Source organism: Salmo salar, chromosome ssa15 (genome assembly GCF_905237065.1).
Source record: "Salmo salar chromosome ssa15, Ssal_v3.1, whole genome shotgun sequence".
NCBI lineage: Eukaryota > Metazoa > Chordata > Actinopteri > Salmoniformes > Salmonidae > Salmo > Salmo salar.
In genome coordinates this window covers 40,949,587-40,973,351 of record NC_059456.1, presented here as the reverse complement: position 1 = coordinate 40,973,351, position 23,765 = coordinate 40,949,587, and the positions used below count along the sequence as shown (strand labels likewise).

The window sequence follows — 23,765 nt, the reverse complement described above, 5'->3', positions numbered from 1 at the left end:
TTCTAGTTCCGGCCTCTTTTCTCATTGGTCAATTATTGGTTACGTCTTGGTTGCACAGGCGTCTCAGATTGGTTGGTGAGTGCAATTATTGGTTACTGTCACGATCGTCAAAAGGAGAGGACCAAAGTGCAGCGTGTGTCGTTCCACATATTTATTTATACTGTGAAACTATGCAATACTTAATTATACTGAATGAAAAAACACATACACAACTCAACAATAATCACCCACAAAACCCAGGAAGAAAAACCCCTACTTAAGTATGATCTCCAATTAGAGACAACGAAGACCAGCTGCCTCTAATTGGAGATCATCCCAAACAAACCAACATAGAAATACAAAACTAGAACCTAAGAACATAGAAATAGAACACATAGAATAACCCCCCCTGTCACGCCCTGACCTACTCTAACATAGAAAATAACTGCTTACCATGGTCAGGACGTGACAGTTACTTGTTGGTTACAAACGGCTATATGATTTGTTGTCGCAAGCAGAAATTTCCTTGACACACCGTTGTCAGGGGGCGCCAAGGATGCTACTGACACTTGCACCAAATATTTTTTTTAACTAAACCAAGCTAGACCCCAGCCTGTCGTTTCCAATGGGGAAAAATTATTTGTAAATTCGCTCTGTCTATGTACTCCGATTTCAGAGCGCTATTGTCTGAGCGTGCCAGAGCGCAGAATAACTGATGAATCGACTAACGCTCAGCACCCGTTTTAGCCAGTTAGCTTGGGTGCTTGACTGCTGTTGTGAGGTCAGAACGCTCGGATCAACCCTACTCCTCGGTCAGATCGTTCAGTGAGAGTGTGTGCAGTAAACACTCTGAATTTACAAACGACAATCTGACAACGCTCTGAATTTACGAAAGCCCAGAGCGCACTCTGGCACTCCAGATTGAATTTACAAACACACACATGGTGGACAGAGCCAAGCACAAGCTATCAAGATCCTATTGGCTCGTTCTAGCATGTATCTGGGTATTTCCATTAGGGAAAATGCCTATTCTGTGAAGAACGCGTGTGCAATAACTCAATTTGCTTTTGCAATCCTTCTAAACAACGCGATTTTTAAAAACGTTTGCAACGGGTAAAGTCAACTAAACTTAGTCCACTCTGTTCATAACAGAATGTTGGCCAAAATCCATCTTGTTTCATCCTGCCGCTGCCGGCCAGTGGGCTTCCTCTCACTACCATATTTGTGAGTGGCAACGCCAAGCACATTTATACATCCGGTTAAAAATCTGTCTCATTGTTCTATCTGCATTTCAAGAGTGAAAGTAAGAGCAGTACAGACAGACAGATCAAGTTTAGATAATACGACTTTTGATCTGGTATTTGACGACCCTCTCATCCAAACCTGATGTTTGTGACTACTTTGTTTATTTTCTGTCTTGGTTGACGTCGTGACAATATTGTGCGGTAAGTAGCTAAACTAATTGATATTCTTAAATTGCACATATTTTTCTTGCCTCAGCCACAATCGATGTAATTAACTATGTATTTCAGTAACAGTTAAAGCTGTCTGTCTGTTTTGGTTTGCAGGGTCAGTGAAATACAGTCAGTCAATGAACAGACAAATTCATGCAGATTATTATTGTTAAACCAATCAATATTTGCATTGTGTAATGCAATTTGACCTTTACTTTATCAGTTAATTGTGTATTGTTGTGACAAGAAAGAACTGTTGTGACAGTAACCAATAAAAACAAATAGATACATTTATTTTTGTCAGAGCAAAAGAGTGTTGGCTGATTATGCTTTGAAAATGACCCCCGACTAACAGGCTGTGCATACTTACACTTTCACTTTCTGATTACTGGAAGAGCAGTACAGACAGACAGATCAGGTTAAGATAATACAACTTTTGATCTGGTATTTGACGACCCTCTCATCCAAACCGGATGTTTGTGACTAGTTTGTTTATTTTCTGTCTTGGTTGACATCGTGACAATATTGTGCGGTAAGTAGCTAAACTAATTCATATTCTTGAATTGAAAATATTTTTCTTGCCTCAGCCGCAATCGATGTAATTGGCTATGTATTTCAGTAACAGTTGAAGCTGTCTGTCTGTTTTGGTTTGCAGGGTCAGTGAAATACAGTCAGTCAATGAACTCACAAATTCCTGCAGATTATTATTGTTAAACCAATCAATATTTGCATTGTGTAATGCAATTTGACCTTTACTTTATCAGAACATTCTGTATTGTTGTGACAAGAATGAACTGTTGTGAAAGTAACCAATAAAAACGAATAGATAAATTATTTTGGTCAGAGCAAAAGAGTGTTGGCTGAATATGCGTTGAACGTTATCCCCAACCAACAGGCTGTGCATACTTACACTTTCACTTTCTGATTACCAGAAATCAGGAGGATGTTTCAAGAGTGAAAGTAGAAGCAGTACAGAAGTGTTTACATAAATCTTGATAAGATAATACGACTTTTGATCTGGTATTTGACGACCCTCTCATCCAAACCTAACGTTGTGACTAGTTTGTTTATTTTCTCTGTTGATTGACATCATGAGAGTATTGTGCAGGTAAACAAATTGAGATTATTAAATTGGGCATATTTTTCTTGCCCCAGCCACAATGTAATTAGGCTATGTACTGTATTTCCATGTATGGGTAGCTGCAGCCCAATATCGCAATCGGAGTATGGGCGAGTGGGTGTGTCGAAAGGAGTGGGTGTATGGAAATCGAGTCAGCTAGTTGGGCAGATTTGTTGCTTCTCAAAATCGTTTTGCGTGGCTGATTGGGCTAGACGACGAGTAAATCGGTAACCACTGCAGCAGTGTTGTATCAACGTGCCTGCCGATTTAAGGTGCTTCATACTGGGTATCATGGTAGTGTCGCCGGCGGTAGCTAACTTGGCCATGTTTTCTCCACGGGATTTTATTTAACCTCTCTGGAACATGTGGGACGCTAGCGTCCACCCGCGGGACACACTGCCAACAGCCAGTGAAATAGCAGGGAGGCAAATTCAAAACAACAAAAATCTCATAATTCAAATTTCTCAAACATACAACTATTATATCCCATTTTAAAGATAATCTTCTCGTTAATCCAACCACATTGTCCGATTTCAAAAAGGCTTTACGGCGAAAGCATAACATTAGATTATGTTAGGACAGCGCCTAAACAAGAAAAACCACATAGCCATTTTCCAAGCAAGGAGAGGTGTCACAAAAAACAGAAATACAGCTAAAATGAATCACTAACCTTTGATGATCTTCATCAGATGACACTCCCAGGACTCAATGTTACACAATACATGTATGTTTTGTTCGATAAAGTTCATATTTATATCCATAAACCCCATTTTACATTGGCGCGTGATGTTCGGAAATGTTTTGCCTTCCAAAACTTCCGGTGAATGAGCACATCAATTTACAAAAATACTCATCATAAACGTTGCTAAAATTTACAACAGTTATTGACAGTATTATAGATACACTTCTCCTTAATGCAACCGCTGTGTCAGATTTCAAAATAGCTTTACGGCAAAAGCACATTGTTCAATATTCTGAGTACAGAGCTCAGCCATCAAAGCAAGCTATACAGTTACCCGCCAAGGTCTGGAGTCAACTAAACTCAGAAATAGTATTATAAATCTTCACTTACCTTTGCTGATCTTCGTCGGAATGCACTCCCAGGACTCCCATTTCCACAAGAAATGTTTGTTTTGTTCGATAAACTCCATATTTATGTCCAAATACCTCCGTTTTGTTTGCGCGTTCAGATCACTAATCCAAAGGCATAATGCGTGAGCGCAAAACCAGAGACGAAAAGTCAAATAGTTCCATTACCGTTCGTAGAAACATGTCAAACGATGTTTACAATCAAACCTTAGGGTCTTTTTAACATAAATCTTTGATACTATTCCATAGTGTATTCATTACAGAGGAAAAAGAAGGAACGGCACGGTAAACAACTCGTTGGTCCCAGGCTTGAGACAGCTCTTATTCTCTTCCCAGTAACAGTAGAAGCATGAAACAAGGTTCTAAAGACGGTTGACATCTAGTGGAAGCCTTAGGAAGTGCAAAATGACCCCACAGACACTGTAGTTTGGAAAGGCAATCAGTTGAAAAACTACAAACCACTTCCTGGTTGGATTTCTTTTCAGGTTTTTGCCTGCCATATGACTTCTGTTATACTCACAGACATCATTCAAACAGTTTTAGAAACGTCAGAGTGTTTTCTATCCAAATCTACTAATACTATGCATATCCTACCTTCTGGGCCCGAGTAGCACACAGTTTAATTTGGGCACGTCATTCATTAACGTAGAATAGCAGCCTGGTATACACAAGAAATAACACATTTTGATAACGATCTATACTGAACAAAAATATAAATGCTTCATGCAACAATTTAAGGATTTTACTGAGTTACAGTTCATACAAGGAAATCAGTCAATTGAAATGAATTTATTTGGCCCTAATCTATGGATTTCACATGACTGGGCAGGGGCCCAGTCATGGGTGGGCGTGGGAGGGCATAGGCCCACCCTCTTGGGAGCCGGGCCCACCCACAGGGGAGCCAGGCCCAGCCAATCAGAATTAGTTTTTTTTCCCACAAAAGGGCTTTATTACAGACCAGAAATACTCCTGTTTCATCAGCTGTCCGGGTGGCTGATCAGATGATCCCGCAGGTGTAGAAACCAGATGTGGAGGTCCTGGGCTATCGTGGTTACACGTGGTCTGCGGTTGTGAGGTCAGTTGGACGTACTGCCAAATTCTCTAAAATGACGTTGGAGGCAGCTTATGATAAAGAAATTAACATACAATTATCTGGCAACCGGTCGGTGGACAATCCTGCAGTGAGCATGCTCCCTCAAAACTTGAGACATTTTGTGGCATTGTGTTGTGTGACAAAATTTTAGAGTGGCCATTTATTGTGCCAAGCACGAGGTGCACCTGTGTAATGATGATTCTGTTTAATTAGCTTCTTGATATGCACACCTGTCAGGTGGATAGAATATCTTTGCATAGGATAAATGCTCACTAACAGGGATTTGAAATTGGAGAGAAATGAGCTTTTTGTGCGTATGGAAAATTTCTGGGATCTTTTATTTTAGCTCATAAAACATGGGACTGACACTTTCCACTTTATATTTTTGTTCAGTAAATGTCCCCTTGATGCATACATACAGTTGAAGTCGGAAGTTTACATACACTTATGTTGGAGTCATTAAAACTTGTTTTTCAACCACTCCACAAATTTCTTGTTAACGCCTGAAGGTATATTGGTCATCTGTACAAACAATAGTATGCAAGTATAAACACCATGGGACCACGCAGCCGTCATACCGCTCAGGAAGGAGACGCGTTCTGTCTCCTAGAGATGATCATACTTTGGTGCGAAAAGTGCAAATCAATCCCAGAAAAACAGCAAAGGACCTTGTGATGATGCTGGAGGAAACAGGTACAAAAGTATCTATATCCACAGTAAAACGAGCCCTATATCGACATAACCTGAAAGGCCGCTCAGCAAGGAAGAAGCCACTGCTCCAAAACCGCCATAAAAAAGCCAGACTACGGTTTGCAACTTCACATGGAGACAAAGATCATATTTTTTAGAGAAATGTCCTCTGGTTGGATGAAACAAAAATATAACTTTTTGGCCATAATAACCATTGTTATGTTTGGAGGAAAAAGGGGAGGCTTGCAAGCCGAAGAACACCATCCCAACCATGAAGCACGGGGGTAGCAGCATCATGTTGTGGGGGTGCCTAAAAAGGCAGGAGGGACTGGTGCACTTCACAAAATAGATGACATCATGAGAAAGGAAAATTATGTGGATATATTGAAGCAACATCTCAAGACATCAGTCAGGAAGTTAAAGCCTGGTCGCAAATGGGTCTTCCAAATGGACAATGACCCCAAGCATACTTCCAAAGTTGTGGCAAAATGGCTTAAGGACAACAAAGTCAAGGTATTGGAGTGGCCATCACAAAGCCCTGACCTCAATCCTATAGAACATTTGTGGGCAGAACTAAAAAGGCGCGTGCGAGCAAGGAGGCCTACAAACCTGACTCAGTTACACCAGCTCTGTCAGAAGGAATGGGCCAAAATTCACCCAACTTATTGTGGGAAGCTTGTGGAAGGCTACCCGAAACGTTTGACCGAAGTTAAACAATTTAAAGGCAATGCTACCAAATACTAATTGAGTGTATGTAAACTTCTGACCCACTGGGAATGTGATGAAAGAAATAAATGCTGAAATAAATCATTCTCTACTATTATTCTGACTTTTCACATTCTTAAAATAAAGTGCTGATCCTAACTGACCTAAGACAGGGAATTTACTAGGATTAAATGTCAGGAATTGCGAAAAACTGAGTTTAAATGTATTTGGCTAAGGTGTATGTAAACTTCCGACTTCAACTGTACATATGGTCTAATACTCAATGGGGAGGGCATGAACGGCAACAACGCTCCCGCTTGACTGAGCACTACTGTCCGGCAATGGCATGGTAAGTAGCTTCCTAGTAGCCAATATCAGGGTGAACGTCACAGTAATCACACACATACAACACATGAAGCAACAGTACACCCCATTGTCAATACTTTTAATAAGTAGCTTTTAAATATTACTCAGACTCATCATCTGGCTTGAAAACAGAAGTCCAAACTATATCTCAATGTAAGGTAGTCGCATAATAAGAAATAGAAGAAAAAAACCTCACAGTTCAATCAAAACCGTCTAACCTATAGCAGAGCGCTTTCGACACACCCACTCCTTTCCACACGCCCACTACTTTCGAGACACCCATTCCTTTTGACACACCCACTTCTTTCGACACGCTCACTACTTTCCTTTCGACACACCCACCTGCCCATTGTGATTTGGTCGCTATATTGGGATACAGCTACCCTCTTGTCTGTATTTCAGTAACAGGTGATCCTGTCTGTGTCGCTCTGCAGGGTCAGTGAAATACAGTCAGTCATGAACAATGAGGTAAAGATGCTGCAAATGTTCAATTGACCTTTCTTTCCTAGTTTTTTATTCATTTTCTTCTATTGATATGTTATTGACATTAGGGATATTTGCAGGTGGAAATCTTAGCACCTTTAAGTAGGCCTCAAGAGGACCTCTTGTCAGATGCAATGGGCAACTACTCAGCCACAGGAGGAGAGCCAAACACACTTCCTACAGACGTTAACAAAGACCCTAACATTCAAGAATCAATTCAAGATGTAAACAAACTTCCCAAAGACAGCGAGAAATCATCTGAGCTTCCAAGCAAGGTTGTCATTAAGGTTGCTGCTGTTATCGTTCTCTAATAGGTTTTTTGTTGAAGTTTGATTACGAGACAATTTTCCATAATTAGCTAATAGAAATAAAAATCACATTTGGTGTATCATTAGATTTTGAATCGTGTGCTTTGAGTTCTAGTGGTGAGTGTTAGAGTGTGTTTATTCAAGGTGGGGAATGCAGACGACATAGAGACCTATGAGCAGAATACCATCCAGGTACTGTATGCGGAGTATATACTCTCATTTCTAACTTTGGTTCTTATCAGCTGATATTACCAACTGTACAATTAAATTAGATCATTGACATTAGTTAAATGTTAAATATGTGGCGTTAATAAGGGTGACGTCATCATGCAATAAAGCCTTTTAATCTTATCAATTGTTTATAGTACAATCTTGTGTGATTTCTGAACTTTTCTCTCTGTTGCAGCAGGAACCTCCAAAAGGTATGCCTACTGTGAAATCAAGCATACATTTTGCAGTATTTGGGTCCCAATTAACTTGTGGTAACCGCCTGTAGCAGGATATCAAAGAGTCCTGAGATCAGTATTGCAATCATCTTCTATTTATTCATCATTTCAACATTTCAGGGAAATAGGCACTATGGGCAACTTGGCAAAAAAGGCTGTGTCTGAAAACAATAGGCCTGCTACCTATCAGTTCGTGGTGCTGTCCATGGTGCAGAACTTTTGCGCGCCCATACACTGAAATAATTAAGGTTCTTAAAAGGTACTTCCTCAGCTCTTAAGGTTTCTTGGAGAACTCTTGCCCAAGAATAACCTTGCATCGACAGTTCTTCAGAATTCTAAAAGGTTCTTGAAATGTATAGAAAGCCTGTAGATATGTCCTTTTCATAGCACACAGCAAATTGGCCAGTGTTGATTTGTCAGTGTAACATTTCTAGTGTCCATGCAATAATTAAATTCACTGTAAAGAGTTAAATTAAAATTCTGTGGTGTAAAATAACCCCACTGTTGGTGTTAATAACCAGCATTGAACCAAAACCATGCCCATTATTATCATATTTCCCAGCATGCTCTATTGCAGGTAGATTTTTAGAATAGTTTGTTTTAATATCTATGTTTTTGCATGTACAGTACCAGTCAAAAGTTTGGACACATCTTCTCATTCCAGGGTTTTTCTTATTTTTTTTAAACTATTTTCTACATTGTAGAATAATAGCGAAGACATCAAAACTATGAAATAACACATATTGAATCATGTAGTAACCATCAAAGTAGCCACGCTTTGCCTTGATGACAGTTTTGCATACTCTTGGCATTCTTTCAACCAGGTTTATTCTTTCAACCACATCACCGGATTCCTGCCGCAAGCTCTGGACCATTACACCGGATCATCGCAGCTAGCTAGCTGCGATCAAGTGGCTACTGTTAGCTAACGCCTCTGTCCCGAAGCAAGCACCAGTTAGCCTTGAGCTAGGCCCATATACCAGCTAACTTCTTGGGCTACTATACCTCTTTTGCCAATTGGCCTGGACCCTTTATTGTCGACACGGAGCCCCGCCGATCCATCACGACTGGTCTGCCAATGTAATCGTCCGATGTGGTTTCAACAGGCTTTTCCGCTGCGATGTCGCCGAAGACCCATCCGCTATCCCGGCCCGCTAGCTTTCTGAACGCCGTTGTCTCCCTCTCGCCTAGCGTAGTAGCGACTACCAAATGGCTCCCTGACTCACCTATTGCTGCTCATTGGACCATGTGATCACTCGGCTACACAGCTGATGCCTGCTGGACTATTCACTAACGCGGTTCCTCTTTTTGTTTATCTGTCGGCCCCAGCCTTGAAATCAGGTCCTGTGCGTACCTAACTGACCCTCTCTGCCCATTTATCGCCATTTACCTGTTGTTGTCTTAGCTCTCCCGATCAACACCCGTGATTGCTTTATGCCTCTCTCTAATGTCAACATGCCCTGTCTACTGCTGTCTCGGTTAGTACTTATTGTTTTATTTCACTGTAAAGCCCCCAGTCCCGCTCAACATGCCTTAGATAGCTCTATTGTCCCACCCCCCCACACATGCGGAGACCTCACCTGGCTTAACTGGTGCCTCCAGAGATGCAATTGCTCTCATCGTCACTCAACGCCTAGGTTTACCTCCACTGTACACACATCCAACCATACCCTTGTTTGTACATCATGCCCTGAATCTAATCTACCACGCCCAGAAATCTGCTCCTTTTATTCTCTGTTCCCAGCGCACTAGACAACCAGTTCTTATAGCCTTTAGCCGTACCCTTATCCTACTCCTCCTCCATTCCTCTGGTGATGTAGAGGTTAACCTAGGCCCTGTAGCCCCCAGTACGACACCTATTCCCCAAGCACTCTCGTTTGTTGACTTCTGTAACCGTAAAAGCCTTGGTTTCATGCATGTTAACATCAGAAGCCTCCTCCCTAAGTTTGTTTTATGCACTGCTTTAGCACACTCCGCCAACCCTGATGTCCTAGCCGTGTCTGAATCCTGGCTTAGGAAGGCCACCAAAAATTCTGAAATTTCCATCCCCAACTACAACATTTTCCGTCAAGATAGAACTGCCAACGGGGGCGGAGTTAGCCTGCCGAGTTCTGTCATACCATCCAGGTCTGTGCCCAAACAGTTTGAACTTCAATTTTTAAAAATCCACCTTTCCAGAAATAAGTCTCTCACAGTTGCCGCTTGTTATAGACCCCCCTCAGCCCCCAGCTGTGCCCTGGACACCATATGTGAATTGATTGCCCCCCATTTATCTTCAGAGTTCGTACTGTTAGGTGACCTAAACGGGGATATGCTTAAAAAAAGGTGAAATAAAATAATTTTGTTTTAAAAGGTAGTCACCTGGAATGCATTTTAATTAACAGGTGTGCCTTGTTAAATTAATTTGTGGAATTCCTTTCCTTCTTAATGCATTTGAGCCAAACAGTTGTGTTGTGACAAGGTAGGGATGGTATACAGAAGATAGCCCTATTTGGTAAAATACCAAATCCATATTATGGCAAGAACAGCTCAAATAAGCAAAGAGAAACAACAGACCATCATTACTCTAAGACATGAAGGTTAATCAATGTGGAAAATGTCAAGAACTTTGAAAGTTTCTTCAAGTGCAGTCCCAAAAACCATCAAGCGCTATGAAACTGGCTCTCATGAGGTCCGCCACAGGAAAGGAAGACCCAGAGTTACATCTGCTGCAGAGGATTAGCATTAACTGCACCTCAGAAATTGCAGCCCAAATAAATGCTTCACAGAGTTCATGTATCAGACACACTGTTCAGAGGAGACTGCGTAAATCAGGCCTTCATGGTCAAATTGCTGCAAAGAAACCACTACTAAACGACACCAATAAGAAGCGACTTGCTTGGGCCAAGAAACAGGAGAAATGGACATTAAACTGGTGGAAATCTGTCCTTTGGTCTGATTAGTCCAAATTTGAGATTTTTGATTCTAACCGCCGTGTCTTTGTGAGATGCAGAGTAGGTGAACAGATGATCTCCGTATGTGTGGTTCCCACCGTGAAGCATGGAGGAGAAGGTGTGAGAGTGCTTTGTTGGTGACACTGTCAGTTATTTATTTAGAATTCAAGTCACACTTAACCAACATGACTCCACTGCATTCTGCAGCCATACACCATCCCCTCTGGTTTGCGCTTAGTGGGGCTATCATTTGTTTTTCAACAGGACAATGACCTAAAACACACCTTCAGGCTGTGTAAGGGCTACTTGACCAAAAAAGCAGTGATGGAGTGCTGCATTAGATGACCTGGCCTCCACAATCACCCGACTTCAACCCAATTGAGATGGTCTGGGATGAGTTGGACCGCAGAGTGAAGGAAAAGCAGCCAACAAGTGCTCAGCATATGTGGGAACTCCTTCAAGACTGTTGGAAAAGCATTCTTCATGAAGCTGGTTGAGAGAATGCCAAGAGTGTGCAAAGCTGTCATCAAGGCAAAGGGTGGCTACTTTGAAGAATCTAGAGGAAAAAGAAACGCACACCTATTTAGGCGAGGTGCTGGCTAGCGGAGTGAAACACTTGAAAATACTTTTGGTTGAGAGAATGCCAAGAGTGTGCAAAGCTGTCATCAAAGCAAAGGGTTGCTATTTGAAGAATCTCAAATATAAAATATATTTTGATTTGTTTACCACTTATGTTTACCACTTTTGTGTTATTTCATAGTTCTGATGTCTTCACTATTATTCTGCAATGTAGAAAATAGTAAAAATAAAACCCCTTGAATGAGTTGGTGTGTCGAAACTTTTGACTGGTACTGTATATTGATTGATTAATTATCCTATGCTACTCAAATATAAATAACATACATTTTTCTTTGCTATTCCAATCTGTTACTTGGACGTTTTGCACCCGTTACTGAAATGGTTGTTCCAGTTTAGATGTTTTAAAGGGGCAATCAGCAGCTGCTTTGCCCATTGTTGGACTTATAAATGAATGACATGTACCCAGTGAATCTTGAAGAATATAACTTATAAATGCCACATGAGTTTAGTTGAACTGTCGTACCCCATCAGAACCCAAAATATAAGCTTGTTTTGTGGGTTTGTAAGCAAAGTAAACATAAACAAACACTATATAGCCTCAAAACATGTTTAAAACTATACATTTTATTATCATGTATGGTCAGTCCTTGCATGCATAGCTTTGTATTTGAATTTGAGAGAGGTTACATTTCTCCAGCCCCATCCCTCAGCTTCTTACCAAAACAGGGGGGATGCTTTGTTACCGTTTCAACTACTGATGCCGCTTTATGGCAGTCATTCAAAATGTTTGATATCCCCTCTGTCTGGATTCCAATAGGAATTACACATCATTTTGCAAGCCAGCATAATGTGACTTGCAGGCATGATGTGGCCTGTAAACTGAGCTTCAGAACAGTGTATTAGGGTCAAACTAGGCCCTCAAAAGAAGGCCTTACAAAATATGCATTGTCATAATGAATAACATTTTAATGACATGTTCACTTAGGATCTCATATGGTGAAGGCCACAGGTTGGAAAATTATTGAATGCAACAACCATGTCTCTGTCACTAGCAAACAAAGTCATGGGTGGTACTGCTAATTAAAAAATGTACTCGAAAGGCTGGGAAATATGCAAATAAGGCTTAAAACCCTACTGCAGAGCTATTCAATTCAGGTCCTGGAGAGCCAAAACATTTCTGGTTTTGGATTTTTCTATGATTATTTGAAGAACCATCCAATTTATGGTTTTCAGAGACCCATAGGGGTGTCAGTCATTCCATGGAGGGCATAGAGTCTGCTGGTTTTTGATTTCTCCTTTCAATTAAGACCTAAACAACCAGATGAGAGGAGTTCCTTACTAATCAGTGACTTTAATTCCTCAGTCAAGTACAAGGGAGGGGAGAACTCGCAGACACTCGCACTCTGTGGAATGAGTTTGCCCTATGGCATCACTCTCAAGAACCTTTATTTGGTTACAACTTGCAACTTTATTTTTAGGAGTGTAGAACGTGTGTGCTGATATACAGTTCACGCTGCTGTTGTGCTGTCCATGGTGCTGAAAGTTTGTGCACCAGTAGAACAGTTATTGTCCCCAATTGGTCAATCGCACTGCGAAGATCCGCTATCTCCAATTTTTTGAATCGCTCTGTTCTCTGAATTTACCTTGCCGTTCTCATTTTGGCGAGATCTTCTTTCCTTCCGTCATTTTGTCGGTGCCCATACATTTTAGCGGACACTGCCTGTAAGGACTAAACAAGGGATTCCTGCAGGCTAGTTAGATGTCTTCATTGTAGCTGAGGCTTCTAGTACAATTTAAGTTAGCCTACCACACCGCCTTTTAGGATCTCATGAGGGCATAACACAGCAGCTCACTGTAACCAGTAGCTTAACTGAGGTGACATCACCAGAGGAGAGTGTCATCATGGCTTTCTGTCCCATCGACTCTCGTGCTGGGACTGATATTGAAGCAGCACTGCAGCAGATTCCTGGCAATTCAGTAATCTGACCAAATTCCTCTGACAGCTACTTTCTCCATGTTTAGATGGGTAGAAATAAAATTAATTGACAATGGCAGCAGTAACTTATGCATGTTATTACATTTAGCATACGTTGCTAGGCTACTCATATCCATGGTTAAGAGTTGACATGTATTTTGTTTCCTAAACCTGTCATTCTTGTAGTGATGCACAAAAGTTGTGTCTGAAAACAATAAGCCTACAAGCTATCAGTTTGCGCTGGTCGTTGCGCTGTCCATGTTCCTGAATAACTGTGCGCGGTATATAGTTTGCGCTGATCATGGCGCTGTCTGTGGTGATGAATGTTTGCGCGCCCATAGAATGTTTGCCCCGATATCTACTGTAGTTTGTGCTGCTGTGGCGCTGGCATGGTGCTGAATGTTCGTGCACCAGTAGAACAGTTATGGTCCCCAATTGGTCAATCACACCGCGATATCACCAAGACTTGGCTAAAAGTTCCACTATCTCCAACTTTTTCCATCCCTCTGTTTGCTGAACTTATTTGGCCCTGCTCATTTTAGCGAGATCCACTTTCCTTCCATTGAAAATGAATGGGCTCTGTAATTTTGTCGGTGCCCATCAATTTCGCGGACATTGCCTGTAAGGGCACAAGTGATTCCCGCAGGCTAGTTAGATGTCTTTATTGTAGCAGAGGCTTCAATACAATTGAAGTTAGCCTACAACACTGCCATTTAGGGAACATGCAATTGAGATCCATCATGATGGCAGGCTGTAAGACTGAATATGCTTATGTTGTAACTGAGGTGTCACAGTTGCTTAACCACATACTTAAACCATATGTTTATTATTCTATAGAGTCGAAGATGAAGAAGTTCTTCACCATTCTGACTGGGAATACTCTGGGGTCTCATGAGGAAATAAATCGCCAGCTCACTAAAAATGGTTTAACTAAGGTGATGTCATCAGCGGAGAGTGATGTCATCATGGCTTTCTGTCCCATCGTCTCTCGTGCTGGGACTGATATTGAAGCAGCACTGCAGCAGATTCCTGGTAATCTTGGCACCCAGAACCAAGTGTACTGTAACAGTCTGTCATCAGAGACTATTTACAGATCAACAATATCCATAAAGAAACGTTTCAGAAAGTTTAATCTAATTCCAAATGCTCTTATTTGTCCCTCTCTCTCTTGACAGATGGTAAACCTGTCATTCTGGTAGTACTGCATCACACCTTCAACCCAGACTACACTGTACCTGACAGCAGCAGACTAGTGACCAGAAGTGATGTAATACTCACAGTGGACTGTCTCTTCCATGAGAGCCAGGGACTATTGGAGTGTCATCACAATGAAGCAGCAGTCACAGAGATTGTGAACATAATACCGCCAATGGTAATGTAGTTTATCCGGTGGGGTAATGCAAGCTTCAGTTGGGAATACTAACACCAAGTAGCACCTCCTGCATGCTTACCTATACTGTGTATTTTAACTTGCAGAATGACTGGGAGATTATTGAACACAGTGAAGCCAGTGAAGCCCTTGAGCAGAAAAACCTGGAGGTATTTTTTCTAATTTCAGATTTTGCTACTTTGCTCAACGGCTGATGTGATTGTACAACTGTACAAAAATATGCACTGTATTATGCTGGTGTCCAGACACTTTCCTAGGGATGATTAAATGTATTGAATCTGGAGACCACTTACCGTAATTTCCGGACTATTAAGCGCACCTGAATATAAGCCGCACCCACTGAATTAAAAAAAATATATTATTTTGAACATAAATAAGCTGCACATGTCTATAAGCCGCAGGTGCCTACCGGTACATCGAAACAAATGAACTTTACACAGGCTTTAACGAAACACGGCTTGTAACAAAAATAAATAGGCTTTAATGAAACATGACTTGTAACAAAAATAAATAGGCTTTAACGAAACACGGCTTGTAACAAAAAATTAAAAATTAGCAGTAAGCTTTAGTTGTCTTTTTGCACTGAGTCAATTCCTCACGCTGCTGTTTCCAACGTCTTATCATCGACTCATTAAGACCAAGCTCCCGTGCAGCAGCTCTATTTCCTTTTCCAACAGCCAGATCAATCGCCTTCAACTTGAAAGCTGCATCATATTAATTTCTCCGTGTCTTTGCCATGATGAGGGTGACAAAATGACTACCGTAATCAGAATGATGGGAAGTTTGAGAGCGCTCGATTTAATCTAAACAGTAAACAAAAAAGTTGTTTGACCTTAACCCGTTCGGCAATTTCATTGGTCTAAATGAAAGCTTCACGCCACCAAAAAACTGAGCACGTCACAGAATGTGTTTTTTTGGAGAGAAAAAAAATGTAAAGTGGGAAAAATCCATATATTAGCCACGTCATTGTTTAAGCCGTGAGGTTCAAAGCCTGGGAAAAAAGTTGCGGCTTATAGTCCGGAATTTACGGTAGATAAAGCCTGGGCATTAGCTCTGGGAGCTAAAAACAAGCAATAAGCAATGAAGCAATCAGCAGGGTTACTTATTACATGGCTACACTGCACCCCCATTTGAACTCCTCTCTGTAGCAACCCCAGCAACTGATAGACATTGATTGGTTGATCAGAATGAGTCACAGCACAACAAAAAAAAAACGGTTAACTTTTATACAAAATTAAGAAAGTTTACTTTTTGGGGTCATTTCTGAACTTCTCTCTCTGTTGCAGCAGGATTCTCGAAAAGGTAAGAAAGTACCTGTTATAAATCGAACATTGATATTATACCCACAGTTGGGCAGCTTATTACGTTTCCCTGCACTGCAACACAGGTTAAGAAAAGTGCGGCTGCAAAGCGGATATAACTGCACCTTCAATGGCATATTTACGAAATGTCCCCTATATATTTCATGACATACTTTGCAAACAAATTTGACGCTTGTGAATGTACCATTGTTGCATCACAGGCATTTTTTGACCTACATTTTTTTTTTTTTTTTGTAGAGCCAAGGATAGCTCTACTAGTTATTGTAGCTGGGAATACTCTGGGGTCTCATGAGGGCATAACACTGCAACTAACCACAACCAGTACCGTAACTGAGGTGAAATCACCAGAGGAGAGTGATTTCATCATGGTTTTCTGTCCCATCGTCTCTCGTGCTGGGACTGATATTGAAGCAGCACTGCAGCAGATTCCAGGTAATTCAGTAATCTGACCAAATTCCTCTGACAGCTACTTTCTCCATGTTTAGATGGATCGAAATAAAAGTAATTGACAATGGCAACAGTAACTTATACATGTTATTACATTCAGCATACGTTGCTAGGCTACTCATATCCATGGTTGAATTGACATGTATTTTGATTCCTTTTTGACAGTTGGTAAACCTGTCATTCTGGTAGTACTGCATCACACCTTCATCCCAGACTACACTGTACCTGACAGCAGCAGACTAGTGACCAGAGGTGATGTAATACTCACAGTGGACTGTCTCTTCCATGAGAGCCAGGGACTATTGGAGTGTCATCGCAATGAAGCAGCAGTCAAAGAGATTCTGAAGAAGCTTAATATACATCCTGAGGTATTCTATCATTTGTACACTATTTTAAATACAATGTGACTCTATAGAACACATTTTATACAAGGAGAACCAGTTTTTATATCTTGTTATTTTTTCACAGATTGCAGTTTCTTCCTTTGACCCTCGTATCATTTGGCAGTTCTCAGCTGTTTACCAATTGTTTAAGTCAGTTCTAACTTCATGTAAGTATATTCATTGATATTATTCTTTACATGAACACAGGTCAAATCAATATCACATCAAGATAAGATGAAAGTACAATTTCAAATGTTATGTTAGCATCAGTAATCAAAATTGAATTCTGCAAACTGATACCACACTAACTCCTAGTTGTACTAACTGTTAATTGTGCCTGGGTGTTTACATTGTAAAGAAGACAATGATGATGACATTGCCTTTATGAATAACAGGAAGATTAAAGGGATACTTCGGGATTTTGGCAATGAGGCCATTTATCTACTCCCCTCAGAGTCAGATGAACGTGTGGATATGATTTTTATGTCTCTGTGTCCAGTATGAAGGAAGTTAGATGTCGTTTCACGAGCCAATGCTGACTAGCATTAGCACAATAACTAAGTCTATGGGTATCTGCTAGCATGCTAGTAGATACCCATAGCCTTCCAGTCATTACGCTAACGCTAGTTAGCAATTGCACTAGTGCTAGTTAACAACTTCTTCAAACTGCACGCAGAGACATAAAAATTGTATCCACGAGTTCATCTGACTCTGGGGAAGTAGATAAAGGGGCTCTTTGCCAAAATTCCAAAGTATCCCTTTAATGAAAAACATATCCAATGGATGTTTAGGATTTAGGATGACACAACAAGGGCCTGACTCTCATAAAGCTGCAGGATATTAGATTTATCTCAGGACAAGATACTGTCAGTAACATCTGATGTGGTTTTCTTTCTTTAGGTTGGCAAATGGTGGGTTTGCCAGAGTGGCTGAGTCTTCCATCAACCACTGCAACAGTTGAAGTGCCTGTTTGCGATCATGAAGTGCAACATTAAGATGAAGCACATTGCTCCCCAGCCTTTAAGTTGTAATAATGAGTGAATAAGTGGATTGAAGTCTGATTTTGAAAAATGTCTATTCATAGTCAAAACATTTGACAATTTAACCCTAGAAATATAACCAACTATAAGCGTTAGAATATGCACTTATAGCCTAAGTGAGTCTAGAACAACTAAAGTGTGTTTTGTCAAAATTGCTTAATAATTAACTCCATTAATGTGGATAAGTATAAAGATAATATAATATAGTGCTTGAGACAACTTTTGATGGGAGTATAAATAAATATACACTACCTGCCAACAGTTTTAGAACACCTACATTCAAGGGTTTTTCAATATTTTTACTATTTTCTACATTGTAGAATAATAGTGAAGACATCAAAACTATGAAATAACACATATGGAATCATGTAGTAACCAAAAAAGTGTTAAACAAATCAAAATATATTACATTTTTTTAGATAATTCAAAGTTGCCACCCTTTGCCTTGATGACAGCTTTGCACACTTGGCATTCTCTCAACCAGCTTCACCTGGAATGCTTTTACAACAGTCTTGAAGGAGTTCCCACATATGTTGAGCACTTGTTGGCTGCTTTTCCTTCACTCTGGGGTCCAACTTATCCCAAACCATCTCAATTGGGTTGAGGTCGGGGGATTGTGGAGGCCAGGCCATCTGATGCAGCACTCCATCACTCTCCTTCCTTACACAGCTTGGAGGTATGTTGGGTCATTGTCCTGTTGAAAAACAAATGATAGTCCCACTGAGCCCAAACCAGAGGGGATGGCGTATCGCTGCAGAATTCTGTGGTAGCAATGCTGGTTAAGTGTGCCTTGAATTCTAAATAAATCACATACAGTGTCACCAGCAAAGCACCCCCACACCATAACACCACCTCCTCCATGCTTTACGGTGGGAAATACACATGCAGAGATCATCCATTCACCCACACCGCGTCTCACAAAGACACGGCGGTTGGAACCAAAAATCTCCAATTTGGACTCCAGACCAAAGGATACATTTCCACCGGTCTAATGTCCATTGCTCATGTTTCTTGTCCCAAGCAAGTCTCTTTTTCTTATTGGTGTCCTTTAGTAGTGGTTTCATTGCAGCAATTAAACCATGAAGGCCTGATTCACACAGTTTCCTCTGAACAGTTGATGTTGAGATAGATGTGTCTGTTACTGTGAAGCATTTATTTGGGCTGCAATTTCTGAGGCTGGTAACTCTAATGAACATATCCTCTGCAGCAGAGGTAACTCTGGGTCTTCCTTTCCTGTGGCGGTCCTCATGAGAGCCAGTTTCATCATAGTGCTTGATGGTTTTTGTGACTGCACTTCAAGAAACTTTCAAAGTTCTTGACTGACCTACATGTCTTAAAGTAATGATGGACTGTCATTTCTCTTTGCTTATTTGAGCTGTTCTTGCCATAATATGGACTAGGTATTTTACCAAATAGGGCTATCTTCTGTATACCCCCCACCTAGTCACAACACAACTGATTGGCTCAAACACATTGAGGAAAGAAGTTCCACAAATGAACTTTTAAGAAGGCACACCTGTTAACTAAAATGCATTCCAGGTGACTACCTCATGAAGTTGGTTGAGAGAATGCCAAGAGTGTGCAAAGCTGTCATCAAAGCAAAGGGTTGCTATTTGAAGAATCTCAAATATAAAATATATTTTGATTTGTTTAAACCTTTTTTGGTTACTACATGATTCCATATGTGTTATTTCACAGTTTTGATGTATTCACTATTATTCTACAATGTAGAAAATAGTACAAATAAAGAAAAACCCTTGAATGAGTAGGTGTTCTTAAACTTTTGACCGGTTGTGTGTATATAAATATATATACTTTATTATGTTACATACTGTGATTTTGCAGACACAGGGTTGATCATAATCATGTGGCATTTCAATATAGCTGAAATTGTATTTTTGTTGTTGTTGCATTACCACATTATCCTGAAGTGTTTTGGCCCAATGGCAGCCCTGGCACTTGGGTGTGGAATAAAGAGAAATAGAACTACTCTCACATCAACAGCTGTAACCTACTAAGCCCACGTGGCATATAAGATATTATTCAAGAATCAACAGATATATCAGGTTTGAAGGACCCAGGTACAGACAATGTTGAAGTAACAAAAGTGTATTAAATCGAACACGGGCAGGCAAAGGTACAGGATGGCAGACAGGCTCAGGGTCAGGGCAGGCAGAGGTCGGTAATCCAGAGTAGTGGGGCAAAGGTACAGGACGGCAGGCAGGCTCAGAGCAGGCAGAAAGGTCAAAACCGGGAAAACTAGGAAACGGGCGCTATAAACAGGACATGAGCAAGGGGAAAACCGCTGGTAGGTCTTAATGAACAAAACGAACTGGCAACAGACAAACCGAGAAGACAGGTATAAATACACGGGATAATGGGGAAGATGGAGGGGGTGGAGACAATCACAAAGACAGGTGAAACAGATCAGGGTGTGACAAGGGGCTTATTAAAATTACTATTCAACAGCATTGAATATCTCAGATTGTACCTTTTAATAAAAATGAATGTGTCAGCTGCATGTATTTTTTCTTCATACTGTACAAAAAAGGAGCATAGGCAACCCTTCTTTCTTCAAGCCTTATTTGAGGTCAATAACTATTGTTCATTGTGTTGAATTTCATTTAATCATAATGTAATCTGGGGTGGAAAATTCTACATGTAATCCTTGGGACGTCCCAACTCTTTCATTACCCCATTGATTAGATGATATACTTTATTAGTCACTGCAAGATGGAAATGTGTCTTCAGCTTTTATCCAAATCCCCCCATATATACACACACATATACACACACAAACACTCATTAGGTTGGAGAGGCTTTAGCAGCCGCAGTGCAGCGCCTAATGAGCAGTTTAGGGGGTTTAGTGGCTGACCAGTTACCAACACCTGCGCCCAATAGTGGTTCTAGCTTGTATGGCTCCCTGGGCGAATGATAAGAGAATTATCTAATAAAGGTAAATTAATCAATAATCCATTATTAATTAGTAGTTATGTAGCATGTATAATGAATAGTTAAAGTACTGAACGTAAGTCCCATAAAGGCCTAGTAGAGGCTGGAAAGGGAGAGAAATGTGTGTGCGTATTAATGGACCTAAGAGGACTGTAGACATTTGTTCTACCTGACCTAGCAACTTTGAGAGGCTTTGGAGGCAAATATGGGAGTAGCCTTCAAGGTTCTCCTAATCTCGGGGGAAAGCACAGGCAGCGCTGGATAGTAATTAACAGTGGTGGGAAGTCAAGGGAGAGATACTGTTCACCTACTGTTTGTGTGTATGTGTGTGCGTAGGTTATCTACTTTTGGTGCAGAGGTGTGTGCGTAAGCGGAGAGAGAGGATAAAATTAACTTCTTTGTTAATGTTGGGCAGAACGTTCTCTGAATAAACCGCACGAACGTTTTGCAGAAAGCTGAGTCCTTGCCTAATTATTAACCCATTGTCTTACAAACCTTGGGAATTAGTCAAGGCTTATTGATTGTTAATTATTATCATGGGGATAGAAAATTCCTATGACAGCGAACCCCTCCCTTCAGCCCGTTAGGGTTCGTTCCTGTTTCCTTGTCAATCATTGGTAAAATTAGCATTATGACAGTATCTTATATCCCTTTGAGACTAATTAGTCTCACAGCTTCAATCATAATATTCTCCTCTGAAGTCAAATAGATTAGGCAAATCCCCTGGATCCATTTGATCCCAGGGATGGCCTGGTAAAGGGAGAAACAACTTCTGAGGTTCCTGGAATGCTGGTGGGGGTGGGGTGAGTCTGTCTATACTCCAATTTCCTCTTGAGTCCTGGGAGAAACCACACGAGTTGAATAAACAATGAGATTAAGAGAAACCAGAAATGTACCAGTATCATTTTCAGCATGATTTGTATGAGCTTCCACCAACACCATCATTCCAGCATGTTCTTTAGCAGTTACAGTCATTTTCTTACAAATATAAACAGTAACCAAAATCACCAAACCTCCCACAAGTATAAGAATAAACAATGAAAACAGGGTCAACATAACTTTTCCCATCACATTTCCAAATCTAGCATTAAACCAGTCACCAATTTTGTCAAAAACAGATTTTTCAGATTTTGAGAGAGTTTTACTAAGATCAGCAATCTTATCAGTTATTGCAGTCATTCTTAGAGGAGTCAGGGAGGAGCATAACACAATTATCAGGATCAATAATACCTAGTATGTTACAGTGTTCTCCTTCCTTCTCCAAAAGATAATCTAAAGCCAACTCATGGTTGCCGACGACAGCTTTCAGATTTTGGACATCTAATGAGAGTTGGCTAAATCCTCGGATCATTAAATTCATATGGGCCTGTAAAGAATAGGTTAAATTGTTTATCCACTTTCCTAGGACAGCCACACCTCCGGAGGGTATGATTGATATACCAAAATCTCACCCAGGTGTAGGACATGACCATAGGCTTCCTGATTTTCTGGGATGAGTCGTTTGGCACGCTGCAGTACCCCAGAGTTGGTTTTACCGGTCTCACTGAAAAGATCGGTGACCGGAATTCTTAACAGGTACATTTCTGTTCTCCCCAAATAACAACAACACCCCCACCCTCCCATCCAGAAGGTAAAGTGAAATACCACTTGTCACTGCATACCCATATCCATCCAAAAGGTGCTCCCATGACTTCTTCTATCCTGGAAATGTTTACACCTGTCACCTGTAAGTCTAACACACTAAAATCCCCTTCATCATAGTTTCTCCTATCACTATACTCTTCTCTCAGTTGACCCATATATACACGACAAATTCTAGTATCTCCCATATCTTCCCTCCACCACATTAGGTAAGTTTGCTCCCTTCTTGTGACCACCCCAACATACACGTGTCCCATAATCCCCAAATGTTCAACAGTCTTTCTAGCCAAGCACTTTATTATACATAAAGCAACAGCAAAACACAGTAGTCCTACCAGGAGTGGAACAATCATGACAGACAGGATCATTATTACCTTACCCATCACGTTTCCAAATACACCATTAAACCAGTGTCCAATTTGGTCAAAGATGGTGCTGTCAGCTTTTCACAGAGTACCTCCTAATTTAGCCAGGTCATTAATAATAGCTGTCATGTTGTCAGAGGAGTCAGGAAGCAACATGACATAGAACTTCTCATTGTTTATTCCAAGGGACCTGTAGGCCCCTCTGTCTTTAGCCAATATGTGCCATTTCGTCTCTGGTCGCTACTGCCTTCAAATTCGCACATTTAGTGACAACTGAGTAAAACCCTGTACTATCAAATTAGTAAGGGCCTGCATGGAGTATGTCAAATTGTTAATCCCCTTACCCTTTACTACTACTCTTGCACCTGGAAAGATTACATTGGGCTGCCATCTCTATCTGAGACAGCACATGCCCATAAGCTTCATTATTTGAGCCACTGCTCTTTTAGCTCTGCCACTCGATCTGAAACTAATTTGCAAAGAACTGTTCAGCAGCTCAGAAGCAAGTAATGTTGTTACTGTCAGTTCAGTTTTCCCCAGATAATAACACCCTTTCCATCCCATGGGGAGGAAAATGTAGCCTTTACCCCCACAGATCCAGAGATGATCCAGAGGTGTCCCCATGCCTTTGCCTATGTTTGACATATTTACCCTAGTTATCAATTGTTGCCCGTCCAGTACATCAAAACTACTGGTATCTGTTTTTAGGCCTGTGTAAGACAGGCAATTTAGTTGTGTTTCCTACATCCACATACCCTGGGTTGCAGAAACAAACAGGGGGAGTTATTGTGGGTTTTAATCCTGTCAACACAACATCTCCTTTATCATTTAGGGGCTTTACACTCCCAGTCAGATACTCTCCCCATTGTACTTATGGAGGTCCTATGCATTTAATCAGCTGGGAATTGTTGCCTGGTTGTACACTAGGAACCTTCTCCTACCTTGGCCATATAGTCTCAATGGGCCCACCCTCCTTATATTCTTTAGCTGCATCTGAACTATTAC

General features: G+C 40.9%; 1 protein-coding gene across 14 annotated transcripts; it reads left to right on the top strand.

Annotated features, from left to right (window-relative positions):
* Window positions 1-1,181: 1,181 nt before the first annotated feature.
* On the top strand, window positions 1,182-18,151 carry LOC106571437 (uncharacterized). 14 transcript variants are annotated; one of them, XM_045695732.1, is made up of 14 exons: window positions 1,203-1,424; window positions 1,548-1,965; window positions 6,931-6,964; window positions 7,060-7,266; window positions 7,432-7,479; window positions 7,694-7,709; window positions 14,058-14,252; window positions 14,396-14,592; window positions 14,697-14,759; window positions 15,897-15,912; window positions 16,170-16,364; window positions 16,545-16,747; window positions 16,848-16,929; window positions 17,663-18,151. In XM_045695732.1, the coding sequence occupies exons 3-14, from the start codon at window positions 6,953-6,955 to the stop codon at window positions 17,755-17,757; spliced, it is 1,329 nt and encodes a 442-aa protein (XP_045551688.1). In that variant the 5' UTR covers window positions 1,203-1,424; window positions 1,548-1,965; window positions 6,931-6,952; the 3' UTR covers window positions 17,758-18,151. The 14 variants fall into 14 exon arrangements, with proteins under 14 accessions (XP_045551686.1, XP_045551687.1, XP_045551691.1 ...); XM_045695733.1 differs by having other exon boundaries at window positions 6,905-6,964; XM_045695729.1 differs by having other exon boundaries at window positions 6,899-6,964.
* The last annotated feature ends 5,614 nt before the right edge of the window (window positions 18,152-23,765 follow it).